Source organism: Neoarius graeffei, chromosome 28 (genome assembly GCF_027579695.1).
Source record: "Neoarius graeffei isolate fNeoGra1 chromosome 28, fNeoGra1.pri, whole genome shotgun sequence".
In the NCBI taxonomy this organism is placed as follows: Eukaryota; Metazoa; Chordata; class Actinopteri; order Siluriformes; family Ariidae; genus Neoarius; species Neoarius graeffei.
The window spans coordinates 20,917,245-20,936,880 of NC_083596.1; the positions used below are offsets into that span (position 1 = coordinate 20,917,245).

Genomic DNA, 19,636 nt, shown 5'->3' on the forward strand with positions numbered 1-19,636 from the left:
CACATTTTGTTTTTATTTATATTTTACACAATGTCCCAACTTTTTTGGAATTGGGGTTGTAGTATACAATAGGGCGGCATGATGGTGCAGTGGTTAGCGCTGTTGCCTCATAGTAAGAAGGGTTCGAGCCCAGTGGCTGATGGGGGCCTTTCTGTGTGGAGTTTGCATGTTCTCCCCGTGTCTGTGTGGGTTTCCTCCAGGTGCTCTGGTGTCCCCCACAGTCCAAAGACATGCAGGTTAGATTAACTGGCTACTCTAAATTGCCCATAGGTGTGAATGTGTGTCTGTGAGTGCGCAGAAAGGAACTGGCCACCCTACTGCTACAATTCTGGCCAAGTCAACCAAACTTGGTTTGCCTCAACTACGGATCAGGTTCGGCAGTGATGACAACAAGTATACAATAGCAATAGTCCCTGTCATCGAAAGAGTAGCAACTTCAGGTTCCTTGGTGTACATGTCACTGATGACCTCATCTTGGCTTTCTACTGGATTTTGGAGCCTCTGAACCCCACTGAAAAGCTTTGGCATGAATTGAAAAGCTGACTGCCCCAAAGCTTTTCAGTGGGGTTGAGGTAAGGGCGTATTCCAATGAAGGAAAAGGTAATTATTTCAACAGTTTGTGCAAGGCCCACATATGGTTGTGATGTTCAGGTGGCCCAAAACTTTTGACCATATTGTGTATTATTGCAAAGAAAAACTTACAAATAATAAACTTGCATACATTGTAAAAAGTAGTAAAATCCCTACCAAGTCAAGTCAAATTTATTCCTCATTTGCACAGTATGTAGAGACACATTGTACATTGAAATGTTTTTGGCAATGCTCAGGGAAATTGCTTATATATAACCAGCACACACATACAAACGATTAAACATGTGATCAAATATATAATATACGCTATATGTAAATGGAGGGAAAAGTGGAGAGAGAGAGAGAGAGAGAGAGAGAGAAATTGGCAATAGACAATAAAAATAGGCAAAATTGGCAATTGCAACTGGGAATCAATTGGCAACTGAAAACATATGTCCTGTATGGCTGGGAGTGTGTTGCTTGCAATGTGTTCTGCTGTTCTAACCACTCTCTGGAAAGACTTACAGTTGTTGACTGAGTAATTGCTTTACCACAGAGACACAACCAGTCAGGATGATCTCTATGGTACAGCAGGAGCTTTCTGGAAAGTTGGTGAGAATGTTAGGGTCCGGTCCAAAGTTCTTGAACTTCTTCATGAATTAGAGTCTCTGGACAGTTTTGGTGTGGAGGGACCAGATGAGGTCATCAATGACATGGACACCAAGGAACCTGAAGTTGCTACTCTTTCAATGACAGGGACTATTGCTATTGTATACTTGTCGTGATCACTGCCAAACCTGATCTGTACTTGAGGCAAACCATGTTTGGTTGACTTGGCTAGAATTGTAGCAGTAGGGTGGCCAATTCCTTTCTGCAGACTCAAAGACACACATTCACATCTATGGGCAATTTGGAGTAGCCAGTTAACCTAACTCCATGTCTTTGGACTGTGGGGGAAACCAGAGCACCCGGAGGAAACCCATGCAGACACGGGGAGAACATGCAAACTCCACACAGAAAGGCCCCGTTGGCCACTGGGCTCGAACCCAGAACCTTCTTGCTATGAGGCAACAGTGCTAACCACTACACCATCATGCCGCCCTATTGTATACTACAACCCCAATTCCAAAAAAGTTGGGACACTGTGTAAAACATATATAAAAACAAAATGTGAAGATTTGCAAATCATGGAAACCCTATATTTCATTGAAAATAGTACAAAGACAACATATCAAATGTTGAAACTGAGAAATTGTAATGTTTTTTGAAAAATATATGCTCATTTTGAATTTGATGTCAGCAACACATTTCAAAAAAGGTGGGACAGGGGCATGTTTACCACTGTGTTGCATCACCTCTACTTTTAACAACACTCTGTAAACGTTTGGGAACTGAGGAGACCCTCAGTTTTAGTTTTGAAAGTGAAACGTTGTCCCATTCTTGCCTGATATACAATTTCAGTTGCTCAACAGTTCGGGGTCTCCTTTGTTGTATTTTGTGCTTCATAATGCGCCAAAGGTTTTAAATGGGAGGCAGGCCAGTTTAGCACCCAGACTCTTTTGCTACGGAGCCATGCAGTTTTAATATTTGCAGAAAGCGGTTTGGCATTGTCTTGCTGAAAGAAGGAAGGCCTTCCCTGAAAAAGATTTTATCTGGTTGGCAGTCTTTTGTTGCCCGGCTCAACTTTTCTGAAAGTGTTGCTGACATCAAATTCAAAATGAGCATATATTTTTCAAAAACAACAATAAAATTTCTCAGTTTCAACATTGGATATGTTGTCTTTGTACTATTTTCAATGAAATATAGGGTTTCCATGATTTGCAAATTATCACATTCTGTTTTTATTTAGTTTACACAGCATTCCAACTTTTTTGGAACTGGGGTTGTACAGTGCTACAAACATAAAATGCATAAAGGTATTTATTTTCCTAGTAAGAAAGAATACATCAGTAATCTCTCTCTCTCTCTCTCTCTCTCTCTCTCTCTCTCTCTCTCTCTCACACACACACACACACACACACACACAGAGTATACATACTAAAGTCTGCAGGATTGTGGTAAGTAGGGCAGTGGAGACCGAGGTTCTTCAGATAGGGGATGAGGTATGGGACAGTGCCCTTATATATGCACTGCCCCTGACTCAGAATATACAGCTGTAACACAGAGCACAGACGGAGTAGGTTGTAGATTAAACACTACTGCCCAGCTATTAGATAACAATTACATACACTTACATAAAACTAGTGAATAATAGTTTATTCGTCATTCTTTGTAGTATTCTGTGATACATATCTGCCTTTTTAATTATAACTGAACTAATAAGTAGTGCTATAGTACATGTGAGTAAGAACTGCTAGCCAATCTCTGTGAGGTGTGAACTGAGGTGTGTTAACTAGCTAGGGTTTGCAATATTATAATTTTATTTTAAGTTTAACCTGCTATGAACATAAAGCATTTTTAATTCCTTGCCTTTTGTTTATTTTATCATTACCTGCTGGTTATTAAGTTATTAAGACTATTAAGTTTAACATTTTGTTCGTTTTTACATTTTAAATTCTGTCTGGTACCTTGTCAAACATTTCAAAGAGTTTAGCACTGGGCTGGTGGATGGTACAGATGATGGTTCTTCCACCCAGAGCAAGAGACTTCATTAGAGAAACCACCTGGTAGCAGGATGCACTGTCTAGACCACTGGCGCACGCACACACACACACACACACACAGAGAGAGTTGTACTGTAGGTACAGTACTCTAAATACTAACAATGATGAGGTTAAAATCACTGAAATCATAAAACAATGCCTAAAGCGTTTTAAAATATACAGCTGGTTTCAGAACATAATGTTTTCATTCGATTCAATACTATTTTATATTGAATGGAAAATAGTACACTGACTGGCCACTTTATTAGAAACACCTGTACATCTGCTCATTCATGCAGTCTCTGGCCCAAGCAACCAAGCCATGGTCAAAGTCACTGAGATGACATTTTTACCCCCCATTCTGATGCTTGATGTGAACATAAACATGTCCGTCCATCCATCCATCCATCCATCCATCTATTATCTCTAGCCGCTTATCCTGTTCTACAGGGTTGCAGGCAAGCTAGAGCCTATCCCAGCTGACTATGGGTGAGAGGCGGGGTACACCCTGGACAAGTCACCAGGTCATCACAGGGCTGACACATAGACACAGACAACCATTCACACTCACATTCACACCTACGGTCAATTTAGAGCCACCAGTTAACCTAACCTGCATGTCTTTGGACTGTGGGGGAAACCGGAGCACCCGGAGGAAACCCACGCGGACACGGGGAGAACATACAAACTCCGCACAGAAAGGCCCTCGTCGGCCACAGGGCTCGAACCCAGGACCTTCTTGCTGTGAGGCGACGGTGCTAACCACTACACCACCGTGCCTCCCTAACATAAAAATGTTTGACCTGTATTTTCATGATATTATGCATTGCACTGCCACATGACTGGCTGATTGGAGAATTGCATGAAGCAGCAGTGCAGGTGTTCCTAATAAAGTAGTCAGTGAGTGTATATGAACATATATACAGTAAGTGGTAATGCACCTGGTTGGCTCATCGAAGAACATGACAGGCGGGTTGTTGACCAGCTCCAATGCAATAGCCAGTCGTTTACGTTGACCTCCGGAGAGAGAGTGTGTACGAGTGTGCGCAGTCTCCTGCAGGCCTAGAGCAGTGAGGATCTCATTCACCTGCCACAAATGTGCACAAGGTCGAATGAAATGTTTCAGTAAAGTCAATGTTTAGTTAATAAGAAAATATGATCATATGATCTGTTTGTACTAGTTTGTTATTGTACGTTATTATAACAGCTATATTTCAATGTTATTTCAATGTCATTTCAGTGTACTGGCAACTTCACAGTAGTGAGATCAGATGGTGTAAGCTAAAACCACGGCTGTTTCACTCACGAGTTCCTTCTTCACTTCCATGTTCTCGTTTAGTTTCAGGTTGGCTGAAACCTGCAAAAGAAAGTGCACATCATTGGGAGGGATGTGATTAGTGGAACAGAGGAGCAGGGGGTGTGAAATGTTGTTACTATTCCGAAAGTCTTACCATCATGGCCTCCCGTGTGGTGAGGTGCGGCAACAGCATGTCATCCTGCATAATGTAACAGGACATCTTCCTGAAGGTGCGGAGGTCACGCAGTCGCCCGTTTACTAAGATCTGTCCCTCCATGCCAGTCTCTCTGAGTGAGAGAGAGAGAGAGAGAGAGAGAGCGTAGACTTCTAGTATACACCGACAATCACTACAATTATTTTATCCACATTCACTGGATATGAGCAATCGCATGCTCTGATTGGCTACTCTACTACTAGGATATCAGCTCATACACCGTGAGTAGAGAAAAACAAAATGGCAGAGTTTTTTGCTGAACCAACCAAGGACGAAATAAAAACTCTACTCGAAAACAAAATCCCCTAAAATACAAAAAAAAAAGCAACAAAATATGGAATAAAAGTATTTGATGGTAATATCTTTTTTTATTTTTCACAAATTGCTCCTGTCATTTCGCCGGTTTGTTTACATTCCAAGCGGAAATGATTTTCGCGGACGTTTTGTATAAAGCTTTTATTTATCGAATTTGTGAAAAATAAAAAAATTAAAATGCTCTGTTTTCTCAAAATCCCGTGAATGTGGATAAAATAAAACAGTTATTCCGTTCAATCTCATCGTACATGGCTTATAGCCAACTCGGCGCTACGCTCCTCGTCGGCTATCAGCTCATGTACGACTCGATTTCATGGATTAATTGTTAAGTATACACCTAACTATACGACTTGTATTTTATTTTGTGCCATGATATAAATGTATCTCAAGAAAGATGGAGAAGAAAAAGGTTTTTAAAAAAAGGAAAAACAAAAGTTGTACAGGGGCGGCACGGTGGTGTAGTGGTTAGCGCTGTCGCCTCACAGCAAGAAGGTCCGGGTTCGAGCCCCGTGGCCGGCGAGGGCCTTTCTGTGCGGAGTTTGCATGTTCTCCCTGTGTCCGCGTGGGTTTCCTCCGGGTGCTCCGGTTTCCCCCACAGTCCAAAGACATGCAGGTTAGGTTAACTGGTGACTCTAAATTGAGCGTAGGTGTGAATGTGAGTGTGAATGGTTGTCTGTGTCTATGTGTCAGCCCTGTGATGACCTGGCGACTTGTCCAGGGTGTACCCCACCTTTCGCCCGTAGTCAGCTGGGATAGGCTCCAGCTTGCCTGCGACCCTGTAGAACAGGATAAAGCGGCTAGAGATAATGAGAATGGGATGAGAAAAGTTGTACACTGAGGAAAAAAGGAAAGGCAAACAGGTGACACACTGAAAGACCAGCTGTGTTGGACTGATAATGATAATTATGCAGCTATGAGGGCAACTGGAATAATATGTACAGGTGTAAGGACCACTAGAACAATAATATTGAATAGATGTATTATAAAATGTATTACATTTTTCATTAAAATGAATGATGTACTATTCAAGTGAATAAAAAGCCAGAAAATTGGTTCTGGCAGAAAAAAAAAAGAAGAACATTCATCTCCTCTCTTCAACACTCTCTCACTCACACTCACCTGTACCCAGCAAGAATATTCATGAGAGTGGACTTGCCGGCCCCAGAAGGCCCCATAATCCCGATGAGCTCTCGGCTACAAAACTTCCCTGACAAACATTTCAGGAGCGCCTTGCAACCTGGACAAATCAGATACATATCAGTTTAGGTCATTGTGCTCACCCGGTCTTTATCGTCTTACAGCGTGGCATTCCTAATATTCTGTAAGAATGAAAAATTGTCCTAAACACGAATAGATAATGTGCTTATTCATTTACATTATAAAAATCTGACTATAAATCCTGTGAAAACCATTTACGCTCACTGTGTGAGAAAATCACTCAACAAGGTTTAGACATTTTTAGGCAGACTGAACATGGATCGTCTTGTTATCGCTTATATTATCGCAGCAACACAATCCTTCACTAGCCTCTCTCTCTCTCTCTCAGTCAATACGACATGTTACCAAGAAACCACAAAGCCCTCCGTTCTGTATATTCTCCAAGGTCTCAAATTTTAAATGGTAAAAGTCCAGACAATTATAACATGGATTTCTGAATATAAACCTGCAATTTCTCTTATAACTGGAACTACAGTCTGAGACCTTCTGATCAATCCGATCTGAGAACGCAACAACACTATGGTGTAAAAACCAGAGTAAAGAAATATCCATACTCATTCCACCACTCGTTCAATTTCACATTTATTATTCCTGAATAGAATAAAATGTGTAATAGGAAGAGTGTTTGCACACAACCGTTATTTCTTCTATTTAACAGCTTATATAAAGGTTCTGACTGCAAAGTTGAATGCTGGGTAAAATGTTCTGTTTCAATTGCTGTTGGAGTTTCGAGATGTTTCGCTGCTGCACACACTGCGTATCCTGTGTGTAAATGTTTTGCCGAGATAAAACACGTCCCACATTTTACGATTCCGGAGATTGCCGAAGCAAGTGAGCAACAATATCACATGACCACCGTGGGGCATATTTGACCTACCTTTAACCAAAACAAGTCGGCGTGGACAAACATAGCGGACTCCGCTCTCCCACCAGCTAAAAGCCAGCGGAAAAGAAAAGGAAAGCCTGCCTTGAGTGTAACTGCAAAATAGAGCAAGGTTAGATGACGTCATTTTTCTGGACAGATAGCTAAATCATTCTAGCTAGCGCTTAGCTATCTCAGCCTTAGAATGTATGAGCTCGACTCCACAGTAGCGAGTATGGAGTTATACACCTAATGTTTTGGTCTTACAGAGAAAGAAACGATAACACAAACGCGGTAACAGAGAAAATATATATTTGTCTTTTGTTTCACGGATCTATTCGTGAACGTCAACCACAAATTACATCCCTGAGACTCAAAACTTTCCAAGATCGATGCAGAGTCACGATGTTTTCCGCACATCGCCATCTTGGTGTGACGCAGTTCTATAATTATGCTAATTAATTCAAGCTCCTCGCGTTCGGCTATTTCCATAAGGCCATACTGTTCACCTCAAGAGTTCAGAAAACAGTCCCAAAATGGAGAAAAGCGACCCTCAGGACATCAAAATGATCGCATCTAGTCCGCATGATATTGTTCTTACGAGACAGGAAAATACCATGCACAATGAAAAAAAAATTTAAATTTCAGATGGCTTTGCAGTCAGCACCTTTAAAGGATGAAAGACTCTGACAGAAGTTGAGCCACCCGTCCGATTATTAATGGATAGCTATGTTCATTTCTCTGATCGTAACATGTTGTTTTAACATAAAGATCTTCCAAAACATTCAAGATGTCAAAACAACTGAAGTGATCTGACCAAACAGCATGAATTCTTAAGGAATAAGAAGAGACAATGGTATTTTTAAAACTAGAAATTTTTTTTTGTTATCTCCTTTAAGCCAGAATACACAGGCATCTTTCTGCAACTGGAGCCCTGCTCTTATCACCACTACATCCTCATCATGGCTATCCTCATATTGGTGTTGCTTTATGAAGTGTTATGTATAATATAACACCGTAGACAGAATGTAATTTCATGCACTGAGTAGTTTTCCTTTCTCATCTTTCTTTTTTAATAAAGCTTCCATCCATCCATCCATCCATTATCCGTAGCCGCTTATCCTGTGCAGGGTTGCAGGCAAGCTGGAGCCTATCCCAACTGACTATAAGCGAGACGCGGGGTACACCCTGGACAAGTCGCCAGGTCATCACAGGGCTAACACATAGACATTCACACTCACATTCACACCTACGGTCAATTTAGAGCCACCACTTAGCCTAACCTGCATGTCTTTGGACTGTGTGGGAAACCTGAGCACCCAGAGGAAACCCACGCAGACACGGGGAGAACATGCAAAGTCCCCACAGAAAGGTTCCCGTCACCCGCTGGGCTCGAACCCAGAACCTTCTTGCTGTGAGGCGACAGCGCTAACCACTACACCACCATGCCGCCCTTTATAAAGCTTCATATAATTAGTTCTGCTAACCTATACTGTATGCCTCTTTAATCATTTGTTGGATCTTCAGTCATCCCACATCACACATCTGCTTGTGTGTCAGTCTTTTAAACACCGGTAATATACAATGAATCATGAAATGCAACGTGCAGACATGTGTGTGTTCATAATAATGCATAGACTGTAGCACAGCATGATGGAGTAAAACACTCCAGTTTGTGAAATAAGTATTTCTTCCCTGATATCCTCCTTTAGGCAGGACGTTGGTGTTGTAGTTAACAGTGACACCTCATAAAAAGAAGGTTCTGGGTTCAAACCTGTTGGTCGACTAGGGCCTTTCTGTGTGTTCTCCCTGTGGCTGTGTGGGTTTCCTCTGGGTGCTTGGGTTTTCTCCCACAGTCCCAAGACATGAGAATTTGGTCAACTGATTGTTGTTCTTCGTGTTAGCCCTGTGATAGACTGGCGAGCTGCATTTCACCCAAAGTCAATTTGGGTTGGCTCCAGCTTCTCCCACGAGCCGCAATAGATAAGTGGGATAGATAATGGATGGATGGAAACTCTCCCTTTCCACCATGAGTTCTATATAAACATCCAACCAGAATACCATTTTAATGTACAGTGTGTGTGTGTGTGTGTGTGATAAAACATTTCATAGATGCAAGTTGCTTTATATGAGAAATGTTTTGATTGTGCAAATCCAGTGACCTGACGATGCCTGAAAACAACACGTTGCTTACTCTGGAAAGAAGTACTGCATTCTTTTTTAATAATACTAGTACTACACATATTGCTCTGGAAGGGTGGCACGGTGGTGTAGTGGTTAGCGCTGTCGCCTCACAGCAGGAAGGTCTGGGTTCGAGCCCCGTGGCCGACGAGGGCCTTTTTGTGCGGAGTTTGCATGTTCTCCACGTGTCCGCGTGGGTTTCCTCAGGGTGCTCCAGTTTCCCCCACAGTCCAAAGACATGCAGGTTAGGTTAACTGGTGACTCTAAATTGACCGTAGGTGTGAATGTGAGTGTGAATGGTTGTCTGTGTCTATGTGTCAGCCCTGTGATGACCTGGCGACTTGTCCAGGGTGTACTCCGCCTTTCACCTGTAGTCAGCTGGGATAGGCTCCAGCTTGCCTGCGACCCTGTAGAACAGGATAAAGCGGCTAGAGATAATGAGATGAGATATTTTTTTCCAGAATATAGTGTTTTCTAACACTATTTTATGCAAAATATTGGTTTCAAAATTATTGCCACTCTGACAATGAATATTTGGATTTAGAGAAGTAATTTGTGGAGAGAACAACAACAGTTTCTTCCTGGAATGTATAACATACATCTGTGCCCTTGCTCTCAGCGACTTTGACCATGGCACGGTTGTTGGTGCCAACATCCATGAATACTCAGAGGAGAATGGCCAGACTTCCAGCTGCCAGGAAGCCCAAGATAACTCAAATAACCACTCTTTACTCTCTTTTTGGTGAAAAAGAATGCACATCAAAGCTTGAGGCACATGGCTAACTACAGCAGAAGACTATATCGGGTTCCACGTCTGTCAGACAAGACCAGGAATCTGAGGCTACAGTTGCCACAGGCTCACTGGATGATTTTTGACCAATTTATAAAAACCCCAGGAGTTCAACAATTCTGAAATATTCAAACTAGCCCGTTTGGCACCAAAAGCAATGCCAAGGTCAAAGTCACTCACATGACATTTTTTTTATTCTGATATTTGATGTGAAAGTTAACTAAAGCTTTTGAGCTATATTTGCATGATTATGCACTCCACTCCTGCCACGTGATTGGTTGATTGGAAAATTACATTAATGGTGTTCTTATTAAAGTGGATGCTGAATGTATATTTAACAGTTATTCCACAAAATCGAGTCGTACGTGAGCTGATAGCTGACGAGGCGCACAGCGCTCAGTCGGCTATAAGCCATGTACAATGAGATTGAGTAGAATAACTGTTTTATGGTAACCACATTTACTGGATTTTGAGAAACAGAGCATTTTTATTTTTTGCAAATACGATAAATAAAAACTTTATACAAAACGTCTGACAAAATAATTTCTGCTTAGAATGTAAACAAACCGGCGAAATGACAGGAGCAATTTGCGAAAAATGCGACAATAATAATTCTTGAAAAATAAAAAAAGATACATTCTTACCATCAAATACTTTTATTCCATATTTTGTTGCTTTTTTATTTTTTTTGGGGGGGGGTCTTCTTCTTCATTAGGGGTTTTTGGTGGTTGGCAAACCAACTTAAAAGTGTATTACTGCCACCAAATGGGATGGAGTGTGGAACAGGAGATATTGGGGTGGGAGGAAACCCTATATTCTTTTAGCTATTTCTGTTTCTTTTAAATACTCGATAACAATTTTGGCGGCACGGTGGTGTAGTGGTTAGCGCTGTCGCCTCACAGCAAGAAGGTCCTGGGTTCGAGCCCCGGGGCCAGCGAGGGCCTTTCTGTGCGGAGTTTGCATGTTCTCCCCATGTCCGCGTGGGTTTCCTCCGGGTGCTCCGGTTTCCCCCACAGTCCAAAGACATGCAGGTTAGGTTAACTGGTGACTCTAAATTGACCGTAGGTGTGAATGTGAGTGTGAATGGTTGTCTGTGTCTATGTGTCAGCCCTGTGATGACCTGGCGACTTGTCCAGGGTGTACCCCGCCTTTCGCCCATAGTCAGCTGGGATAGGCTCCAGCTTGCCTGCGACCCTGTAGAAGGATAAAGCGGCTAGAGATAATGAGATGAGATAACAATTTTTGGGGTTTTGTTTTCAAGTAGAGTTTTTATTTCGTCTTCGGTTGGTTCAGCAACATGCACTGCCATTTTGTTTTTCTTTACTCACGGTATATGAGCTGATAGCCTAGTAGTAGAGTAGCCAATCAGAGTGTTCGATTGCTCATATCCAGTGAATGTAGATAGAATAATAAAGAATATCTGACAAGTGATTTCTTTTGGAGGAAATTTGGAAGTACTGTGTATAATGTTTCTTTTGTCTACTCTTCTGAAGGGTGACAATATTTCTGTATTCAACTGTCAAAGGAAGTGTAATATTTAATGACAATATACATAGTGTATGACATGACACTGACAGAAGCACCATCTCCTTTAATTAGACTGTTTGTGTGTGTACTCTGCTCTCAGCTCTACAATCGCTGGAATACATTCGAGCCAGACAGGTAGGCGAGGGTAAGACAGAGTGAATGAAAGAGGGATCTGGGCAGATCTATCACACAGCCTTAAACTATAAATGCTATTAGCTGCATGCCAATGAATCAGCCGTGCGATGTGTGTTGCATATTGATCACCCAACAAATGCATTCAATGCCCTGTGTTGTGATGCAGCTGATAAATGAAAATTAGAGTCTAATTTGGGCTCTGGCTCATGCTGATGTCACTATGCACCGTCCGTCTGACATCCCACTGATATCATTAACAAAAACATCCTCTCTGATGTTTTCCTTGATGTATTGTTATGTCTTTCCTTTTCGTTCTTTCTCGCTCTCTATTTTAATTTTTTTTTCTCCTACAGTATATGCTTCATTAGAAAATCTAAAGTCAGGCCAGAAGAGGATCGAAGAGGCAAATGTGCCATCTGGAAAACAGATTTCCTAGTCCAGAACAACAGCACATATCAACTGCTCGGTATTACTCATCTAGGATCAGGTAGATCCAGGTGGGAAATCAAGGAAATACGCCTTTGTGGTGATAAAAAAGAAAGCCACCGGTTTCATTTTAAAATGACAGATAACGCTTGACGACAGGAAAATGCATATACAAAATATCGATGCAGATTTAATCTGACCATATCTTTAATAGAAGTGCCTCAACCCTAAATGGATAAATTCACTGTCTCATCCTTCAACCATGAGTTAATGAAGCTATCAAATGAATCAACCTTTGATTAAAAGCTAAAGGAATATATATATATATATATATATATATATATATATATATATATATATATATATATATATATATCAGAGATTTAATCTTCTCACAAGAAGATCTTAGAATCATTTTTTCATTCAGCCTAATAAGTGATCATTTAAAGTGAAGAATTGGATCCAGCTCTTAAGTGTAACAATCTGAATACATTTTTTTAAATGTGGGAACTGATGTCACTGAATTGATTTGAATACTTGAGTACAAGCAGCTGCGGAATAATTTGTCAGTTCCATGATTGCATGTGTGTATGTGTTACACATCAGTAGCAGTTGTGTGTGTGTGTGTGTGTGTGTGTGTGTGTGTGCGAGCAATGACATGGATAGCATAATATATGTATTATGCATCCATATTAAATCTACCTTTAATATAATCTTTATATTATATTAACGCAGGCGGCACGGTGGTGTAGTGGTTAGCGCTGTCGCCTCACAGCAAGAAGGTCCGGGTTCGAGCCCCGTGGCCGGCGAGGGCCTTTCTGTGTGGAGTTTGCATGTTCTCCCCGTGTCCGCGTGGGTTTCCTCCGGGTGCTCCAGTTTCCCCCACAGTCCAAAGACATGCAGGTTAGGTTAACTGGTGACTCTAAATTGACTGTAGGTGTGAATGTGAGTGTGAATGGTTGTCTGTGTCTATGTGTCAGCCCTGTGATGACCTGGCGACTTGTCCAGGGTGTACCCCGCCTTTCGCCCGTAGTCAGCTGGGATAGGCTCCAGCTTGCCTGCAACCCTATAGAACAGGATAAAGCGGCTAGAGATAATGAGATGAGATTATATTAACGCATAGCCCCGCCCATCCACATGTCTTTCAGTGACAAAACAGCCCATTTTCCATGTCCCTTTTCTCATCTAAACTGTCTTTCCATCTACAGTGTCTAATTTGTACACTTCGTTTTCCTTATGCTGACATCAGCACCTTTTTTATTTAGAAATTAGTTTTTGAAACGTTATTCTACTATAGCATAAGAATGCATGGATACACTTGTGAATGAAGTGACTGACAACCTCTGTGATGCAATGGACTTTGGTATTTGGAGAAGGGGGCGGGGCCTACCAAATGAGTAGGTGTACCTGACTTCGACTCTCGTCTCTATGGCGCAGACTCTGACTGCAAATTTGACAACACAGCAGAGGAATTTTGGCTTCATTTCTATCGAATAGAAGTGCATGGAGCCACATGTCCATGTTTTGTTTTTTTGGGTTTTTTTTTTTTTACAGCCACTGTGTGTGAGTGTGAGATATTCTGTAGCTCCAGAAATGTTAATGATGCATGATTTCATAACAATTTGGGGTTGCACCATTAGCCATAATTTCACCACGATGATGATTTTTGGTTATTTCAAACTAATTTCCTCAACCTAATGGACTGTGATAATGGTTGATTCACTCTAGTGCATGTTTTAACTATCTTTTCAGTTGCATGCATACGCTGTCATAAACGGGTACGGTAGGAGTCCATTTCTGTCCCCAAAGGTACAGTCTACACTAATGTACCCCCCAGGGCTGATTATACCTAAAGGGAACTATGTGTACTTTGTTAGGGCCAAAAAGGTACATACACTCACCACTTTAATAGGAAATTCTTGTTGATTCTAAGATTCCTGTTCTTGGCTGGCAGGATTGGAACCCAATGTGGTCTTCTGCTGTTGCATGCTGAGATGCTTTTCTGCTCACCATGGTTGTAAAGTGTGATGATATGAGTTGCTGTATCCTTCCTGGCAGATCAAACCAATCTGGCTGTTTTCCTCTGACCTCTCTTATCAACAAGGCATTTGTTTCCACCCACAGAACCGTCGCTCAGTCAATGTTTTTTGTTTTTCGCACCAGTCTGTGTAAACTCCAGAGACTGTTGTGTATGAAAACCCCAGGAGATCAGCAGTTTCTGAAATACTCAAACCAGCCCATCTGGCTCAAACCAACACCCATGTCACAGTGAAAGTCACAGAGATCACAATCTTTCCCATTCTGATGTTTGAAGTGAATATTAAAGGTAGACTCCTTTCCAATTTTTCAAGTGTAGGTCATAAAAAGAATTTTCCAGACACCCAATTATTTTTGTTGAGTGGACTGAAAGCTACTGAATTCAAATCACAGACTTCCAATTTTATTATTATTATTATTGGGTTTTTTTAAATAGAACAATTAATGAATTTAGGGCCACAAGGCCCTAAAGTCTCCGCTATTTTTTCCTGCTTCACCATGACCCAATTCAAGATACTACATCATGCACCATGTGGTGGGCTTTCCCTGTTCATGCAAGGCATTGTGGGATACAAATTTGAAAGAGGAGAGAAAAATAGAGGATGTGAGTGTGCGAATGAAATGTAAAAGCGTGACTACAGTAATGGAAAGCAAGAAGAAAAGATGTTGTGTTGCGAAGGAAAGGAAACGCAGGACCAAACTAATAAATATCGGCGCTCAGCAAGCACCTTGGTGTGATCAGCTGTTCGTTTAGTGACAGAATGATGGAACAGTCAGTGCACGGTCAAAGGTAAACCTGTAGATGGCAGTAATGCAACATTGGATGCCAGCTGCCGTAAAACCCAAAAGAAGAATGAAAAGACAAAGAAGCAGGTAAACCTGCGCATGCGCACACGGACTTCCTCTGTCTGCTTGATTGCACGAAGCGAGCCTTTTCATGCACATTATTTGCTCGGGAATCCCCTCAAATTAAATAACTTCCCAGTCACAGAATCACCTGATATTTTTTGAGATATTGCAGAAATAAACATATATCACTGTGACCAAATTTCAGAGGGAACTAAATTTCACGGATTTTATGAAATCGAAAGGCCGTCTAGCTTTAACTGAAGCTCTTGATTTGGATCTGCATGATTTTATGCATTGTGCTGCTGTCAAGGGATTGGCTGATTAGATAACTGTATAAAACAGCAGGTGGATGGGTGTACCTGATAAAGTGGCCAGTGAGTGTATATGTTCCCAAGCAGTATACTATAAAGGGTGCAAATAAGTATCTTAGAGGGTACTGCCCCAGTGACAAGCCATTGTACCCCTGAAGGTACAATAAAGTACTTTGTTTTCTGAGAGTGTCCTGGTAGTAGAATATTTACATATTTTTACATGATGTACAACAGGAAAGACAAACCTGATTGTCTTGTTTGTTCTTTTTTTTTTTTGGTTGTTCATGCAAAATAATAAAATGCTAATGAAACACTTTTGTTCCTAAACTGGCAGAATAATAATGATTTTTAAAAAAAATTATAATGATTTCAATATTGAGAAAAATGGTACGTGGTAGCTCTAGCAAGCAAGAGAAAGGCAACGTCAAAGAGGAACAGAGAGAAAACAGAAAGCAAATAAAATACATGAGATACACGGGGAGATCAATCAATCAGGAAGGGAGGTAAAGTGGAAAAAACAACAGTAACAACAACAAAGATAATGACGCAGTATGACATTTATAATGGGATGTTAACCCTTTGATGCAAAACATGGGTCAAAAGTGACCCGGCTGAGTTTTTATCTTCTATATCTTTGCAATAAATTAATTCCATCATTCAGTATTCAAGGTATTCCTCAATTAACTTGTTTTTGATCATCATACATCCTTATTTTATTTTTTACTTTCTTACTTTTTGAATAAAAACCCTTTTTGTGTCACTACCCTTCTAATGCACAACATGGGTCAAAAACAACCTGCATTCATTTTCCAGGTTATTTCATGTATGGCTGAGTGTTTCTATGATATACTTTTGAAATAAATTCATTTTGTCATTTACTTTTCCAAATATGCAGTAAATATCTTGTTTTTGTTTAGCACAAATCATCATTTTTATTTTTCCTTTCTTAAGTTATGAACAAGCACAGCTTTTGTAATTCTACATCAAGTTTACACACATGGGTCAGAAACGACCCGCATGCATTTACTCCAGCGTTTGGTGGGAACTGTGAATTGTGCTTGTGTCAGACATTTCACAGCTCAGCACAGCGCCCTTTGCCCATCTAATACATGCAAGTAATGTTTTTCAATTGTTCTAACATTACCTTAGAAAAAAATTGATTATGTTTAGGTTACCTTGAGAGTGAGTAGATTACTTGTCAGAAAATTACAAGTACTAATTACTATTAGCTACCTCGCTGTTGACATATTCTACTTTAGTGAGCTAATTTTATTGTAGTTGGCTTAGCTAACTACATAGTTAATAAATAAATAACTGGTCCCATTCACTGCTAAAGTAATTACTTGAAACAAATTATTATTATAGTATTAAGACATTTAATTTTAAATCACACTTGGATGACCCATGTGTAGTAATATAAAAAGTATTTTTGTTCATAAAGTAGGAAAGAAAAAATTTAATTAATGATTTGTGGTAATTAAAAACAAGATATTTAAAGAATACTTGGAATATTCAATCATAAAATAAATTGATTTCAAAAGATAGAGCAAAGAAAAACTCAGTCAGCATGAAATAACCTGGAAAATGAATGCGGGTCATTTTTGACCCATGTTGTGCATTAGAAGGGGTGTGCATATGTTTTGCATCAAAGGGTTAAAGGAAGGAACATGATTGGCCGTACACTTTGTTTCTATAATACTACATACTACAAGGAGTTCCTCAGTTATAAATAGCTCAGGAAAATAGCTCGAAGACCAGTGCAGTCATTCTCAGATACACAATATGATCTAAGAAGGAGACTCTCGAACTCTGTGCAAAACTGATTTGGGGAAAAAAGGGTCAAGAAAAAGAAATGTGTCAGTCTGTTAGAAATGACAGTTGTGTGTGTGTGTTTGTTTTACTGGCATCTACTAAATCCTGAGGCTTTATCTGAAGAGGGAATAAGTTGCCTGACAGGAAAACATACCGGAGCAAGGGTGCATTTTAATAGTCGTCTAATAGCCCAATAAATCAAAGTCATGTCTCCAGTATATTTTATCAGCAATTTGAGTCAAAGCCTCCATGACTCAGGCAAAGAGAGCCATCTGAGGTTGTTAGTAAACAGAAATACAGAACAAATCAACAAATACGGAGTGAAATAAAAGGAACAAAATATTACGTGACTAGAAAAGGAGAACTGTTTCTGTAAACAGTAATGATCATGTACCCGTAACCATGATACACTTTACATATGTAAATGTCAGAGATGGGAAAAATTATTTCTTTTTAGATGCTTCACAACTCTCACAGCAATTACATATTTTTATCAATAAAAGAATGGCACATTGTACAGTGTCTTGAAAAAGTATTCATCCCTCTTGGTGTTTGTCCTGTTTTGTCGCATTACAAGTTGGAATTAAAATGGATTTTTGGAGGGTTACCACCGTTTGATTGACACAATACGCCTACCACTTTAAAGGTGAAAATTGTTGCTTTATTGTGACGCAAACAATAATTAAGATGAAAAAACAGCCCCTTTCATATGAAACCCCTAAATAAGAGCTGGTCCAACCAATTCACTTCATAAGTCACATAATTAGTTGATTAAGATCCACCTGTGTGCAATCAGTGTCACATGATCTGTCACACTCTTTGCCCCGTGCTCTCATGGAAGGCGGTCGCATTTCTCTGCCTCTCCCTTCCCTTATCTTTCCTGCTTCTGCTTCTGCTGTCTCGTCTGTCTATTGTCTATACTTTTGAGAGACTCTCCACACTGCTCTCCAAACTAAAAATCATGGAATTGATAAACTGGTCTCTTCACGCAATTGACACAATCTTCTCGACGAGAAACCTGGGTTCGGGGGAATCAGCCTGTCCTGCCGGAATGTTCGCAGCTGGCTATATGATGGATGCGTGGGAGAGGTGGCGGGTCGTGTGCCTGGTGGTTCTTTCTGTGGAGGGCATTGAAGACATCTACCTATTGGAACCATGATTACAGGACTTTTGCTGATTGGATTAGGCATTGCCCTGGTTTATCGAGGAAATCAGAAAACGGTGACAGCTGTCCAAAGTCCCATAAAGCTGCCCGACATGATTGAAGCGGTGGGCAGAGCTGTCGGCACTCAGACTGTGGCTATTCAGAACTTGAACCACAACATGGATAACATCATGGAGAAGCTTTTGACTTTGCAAAGGAAAATGGATCGATTCAGAGACCAGAATGGACAAACAGAGTAGTCGTGTAAAAGAATGCGTCTACTTGCCCCAAGGCCAAACAATCCCAATCTAATCTGCTTTCGGCTCCCTCAGCCAGCACTGGCCTTGGCCAAGGCCGTTGCTGGGAAAACAATTCCCCTGGAGAACACTGCTGTTTAAACTCTCTCATATTCCTTCCCCCACTTCCCGTGGTCACTGCTTTTACCCCCAGTGTGACAGGCGGGTGCGCTTGTCAGCGATCAGCGGCATCATGGCTGCAGGAATGGACAGCTGCTTGCTTGCGCTGGGTTACCTCTACCTCCACCCTTCCCCCTCCCCCCGTACCCCCCACCCCTGATCGCCCCCCCAAGTCCCGAGTTTTCATGTTGTAAAGTGTACTTGTGTTATTTTGTGCTTATGTGCTGAGGTGTTTTTTTAATGTTCCCACACTGTACTCCTCACAGGAGCATAGTGTGTGGATTGCTTTTTTTCTCCTCACCTCTCCTCATGTTATTCTTTATTTTTTTCTTTTTATCCCTGTCTTCCTGTACTGTCTACTCCCCCTTTGTCAATTGTGTGTATGTGTGTATGGACAGGTTGATGGTCAATTTTTCTGGTACTTGTGATTAGTGACAATAAAGGGTTCATTCAGCCTGTTCTGGAAGGACCCTGATTCTGCAACACTACTAAGCAAGCAACATGAAAACCAAGCAGCACTCCAAACAGGTCAGAGACAAAGTTGTGGAGAAGTATGGATCAGGGTTGGGTTATAAAAAATATCCCAAACTTTGAATGTCCCAGGGAGCACCATTAAATGCATTCTAGCAAAATGGAAAGAATATGGCACCACTACAAACCTGACAAGAGAAGGCCGCCCACCAAAACTCCCAGACTGGGCAAGGAGGGCATTAATCAGAGATGCAAAAAAAGACACCAAAGATAACACTGAAGGAGCTGCAAAGATCCACGGCAGAGATGGGAGTATCTGTCCATAGGACCACTTTAAGCTGTACACTCCACAGAGCGGGGCTTTATGGAAGAGTGGCCAAAAAAAAGTCATTGCTTAAGAAAACATGTTTGAAGTTTGC

At 41.0% G+C, this 19,636-nt stretch overlaps 1 protein-coding gene across 2 annotated transcripts in view; it reads right to left on the bottom strand.

The window, feature by feature from the left end:
• abcg4a (ATP-binding cassette, sub-family G (WHITE), member 4a) overlaps positions 1 to 19,636 on the bottom strand; it is a 54,189-nt gene that overhangs the window by 23,977 nt on the left and 10,576 nt on the right. For both annotated transcript variants that reach the window (XM_060913203.1, XM_060913202.1), the window contains exons 2-7: positions 6,158 to 6,275; positions 4,664 to 4,796; positions 4,519 to 4,569; positions 4,154 to 4,299; positions 3,138 to 3,261; positions 2,609 to 2,723 (exon numbers count right to left, since the gene is read on the bottom strand). In XM_060913203.1, coding sequence (XP_060769186.1) covers positions 2,609 to 2,723; positions 3,138 to 3,261; positions 4,154 to 4,299; positions 4,519 to 4,569; positions 4,664 to 4,796; positions 6,158 to 6,275 — 687 coding nt within the window. The remainder of the gene's footprint in view (positions 1 to 2,608; positions 2,724 to 3,137; positions 3,262 to 4,153; positions 4,300 to 4,518; positions 4,570 to 4,663; positions 4,797 to 6,157; positions 6,276 to 19,636) is intronic.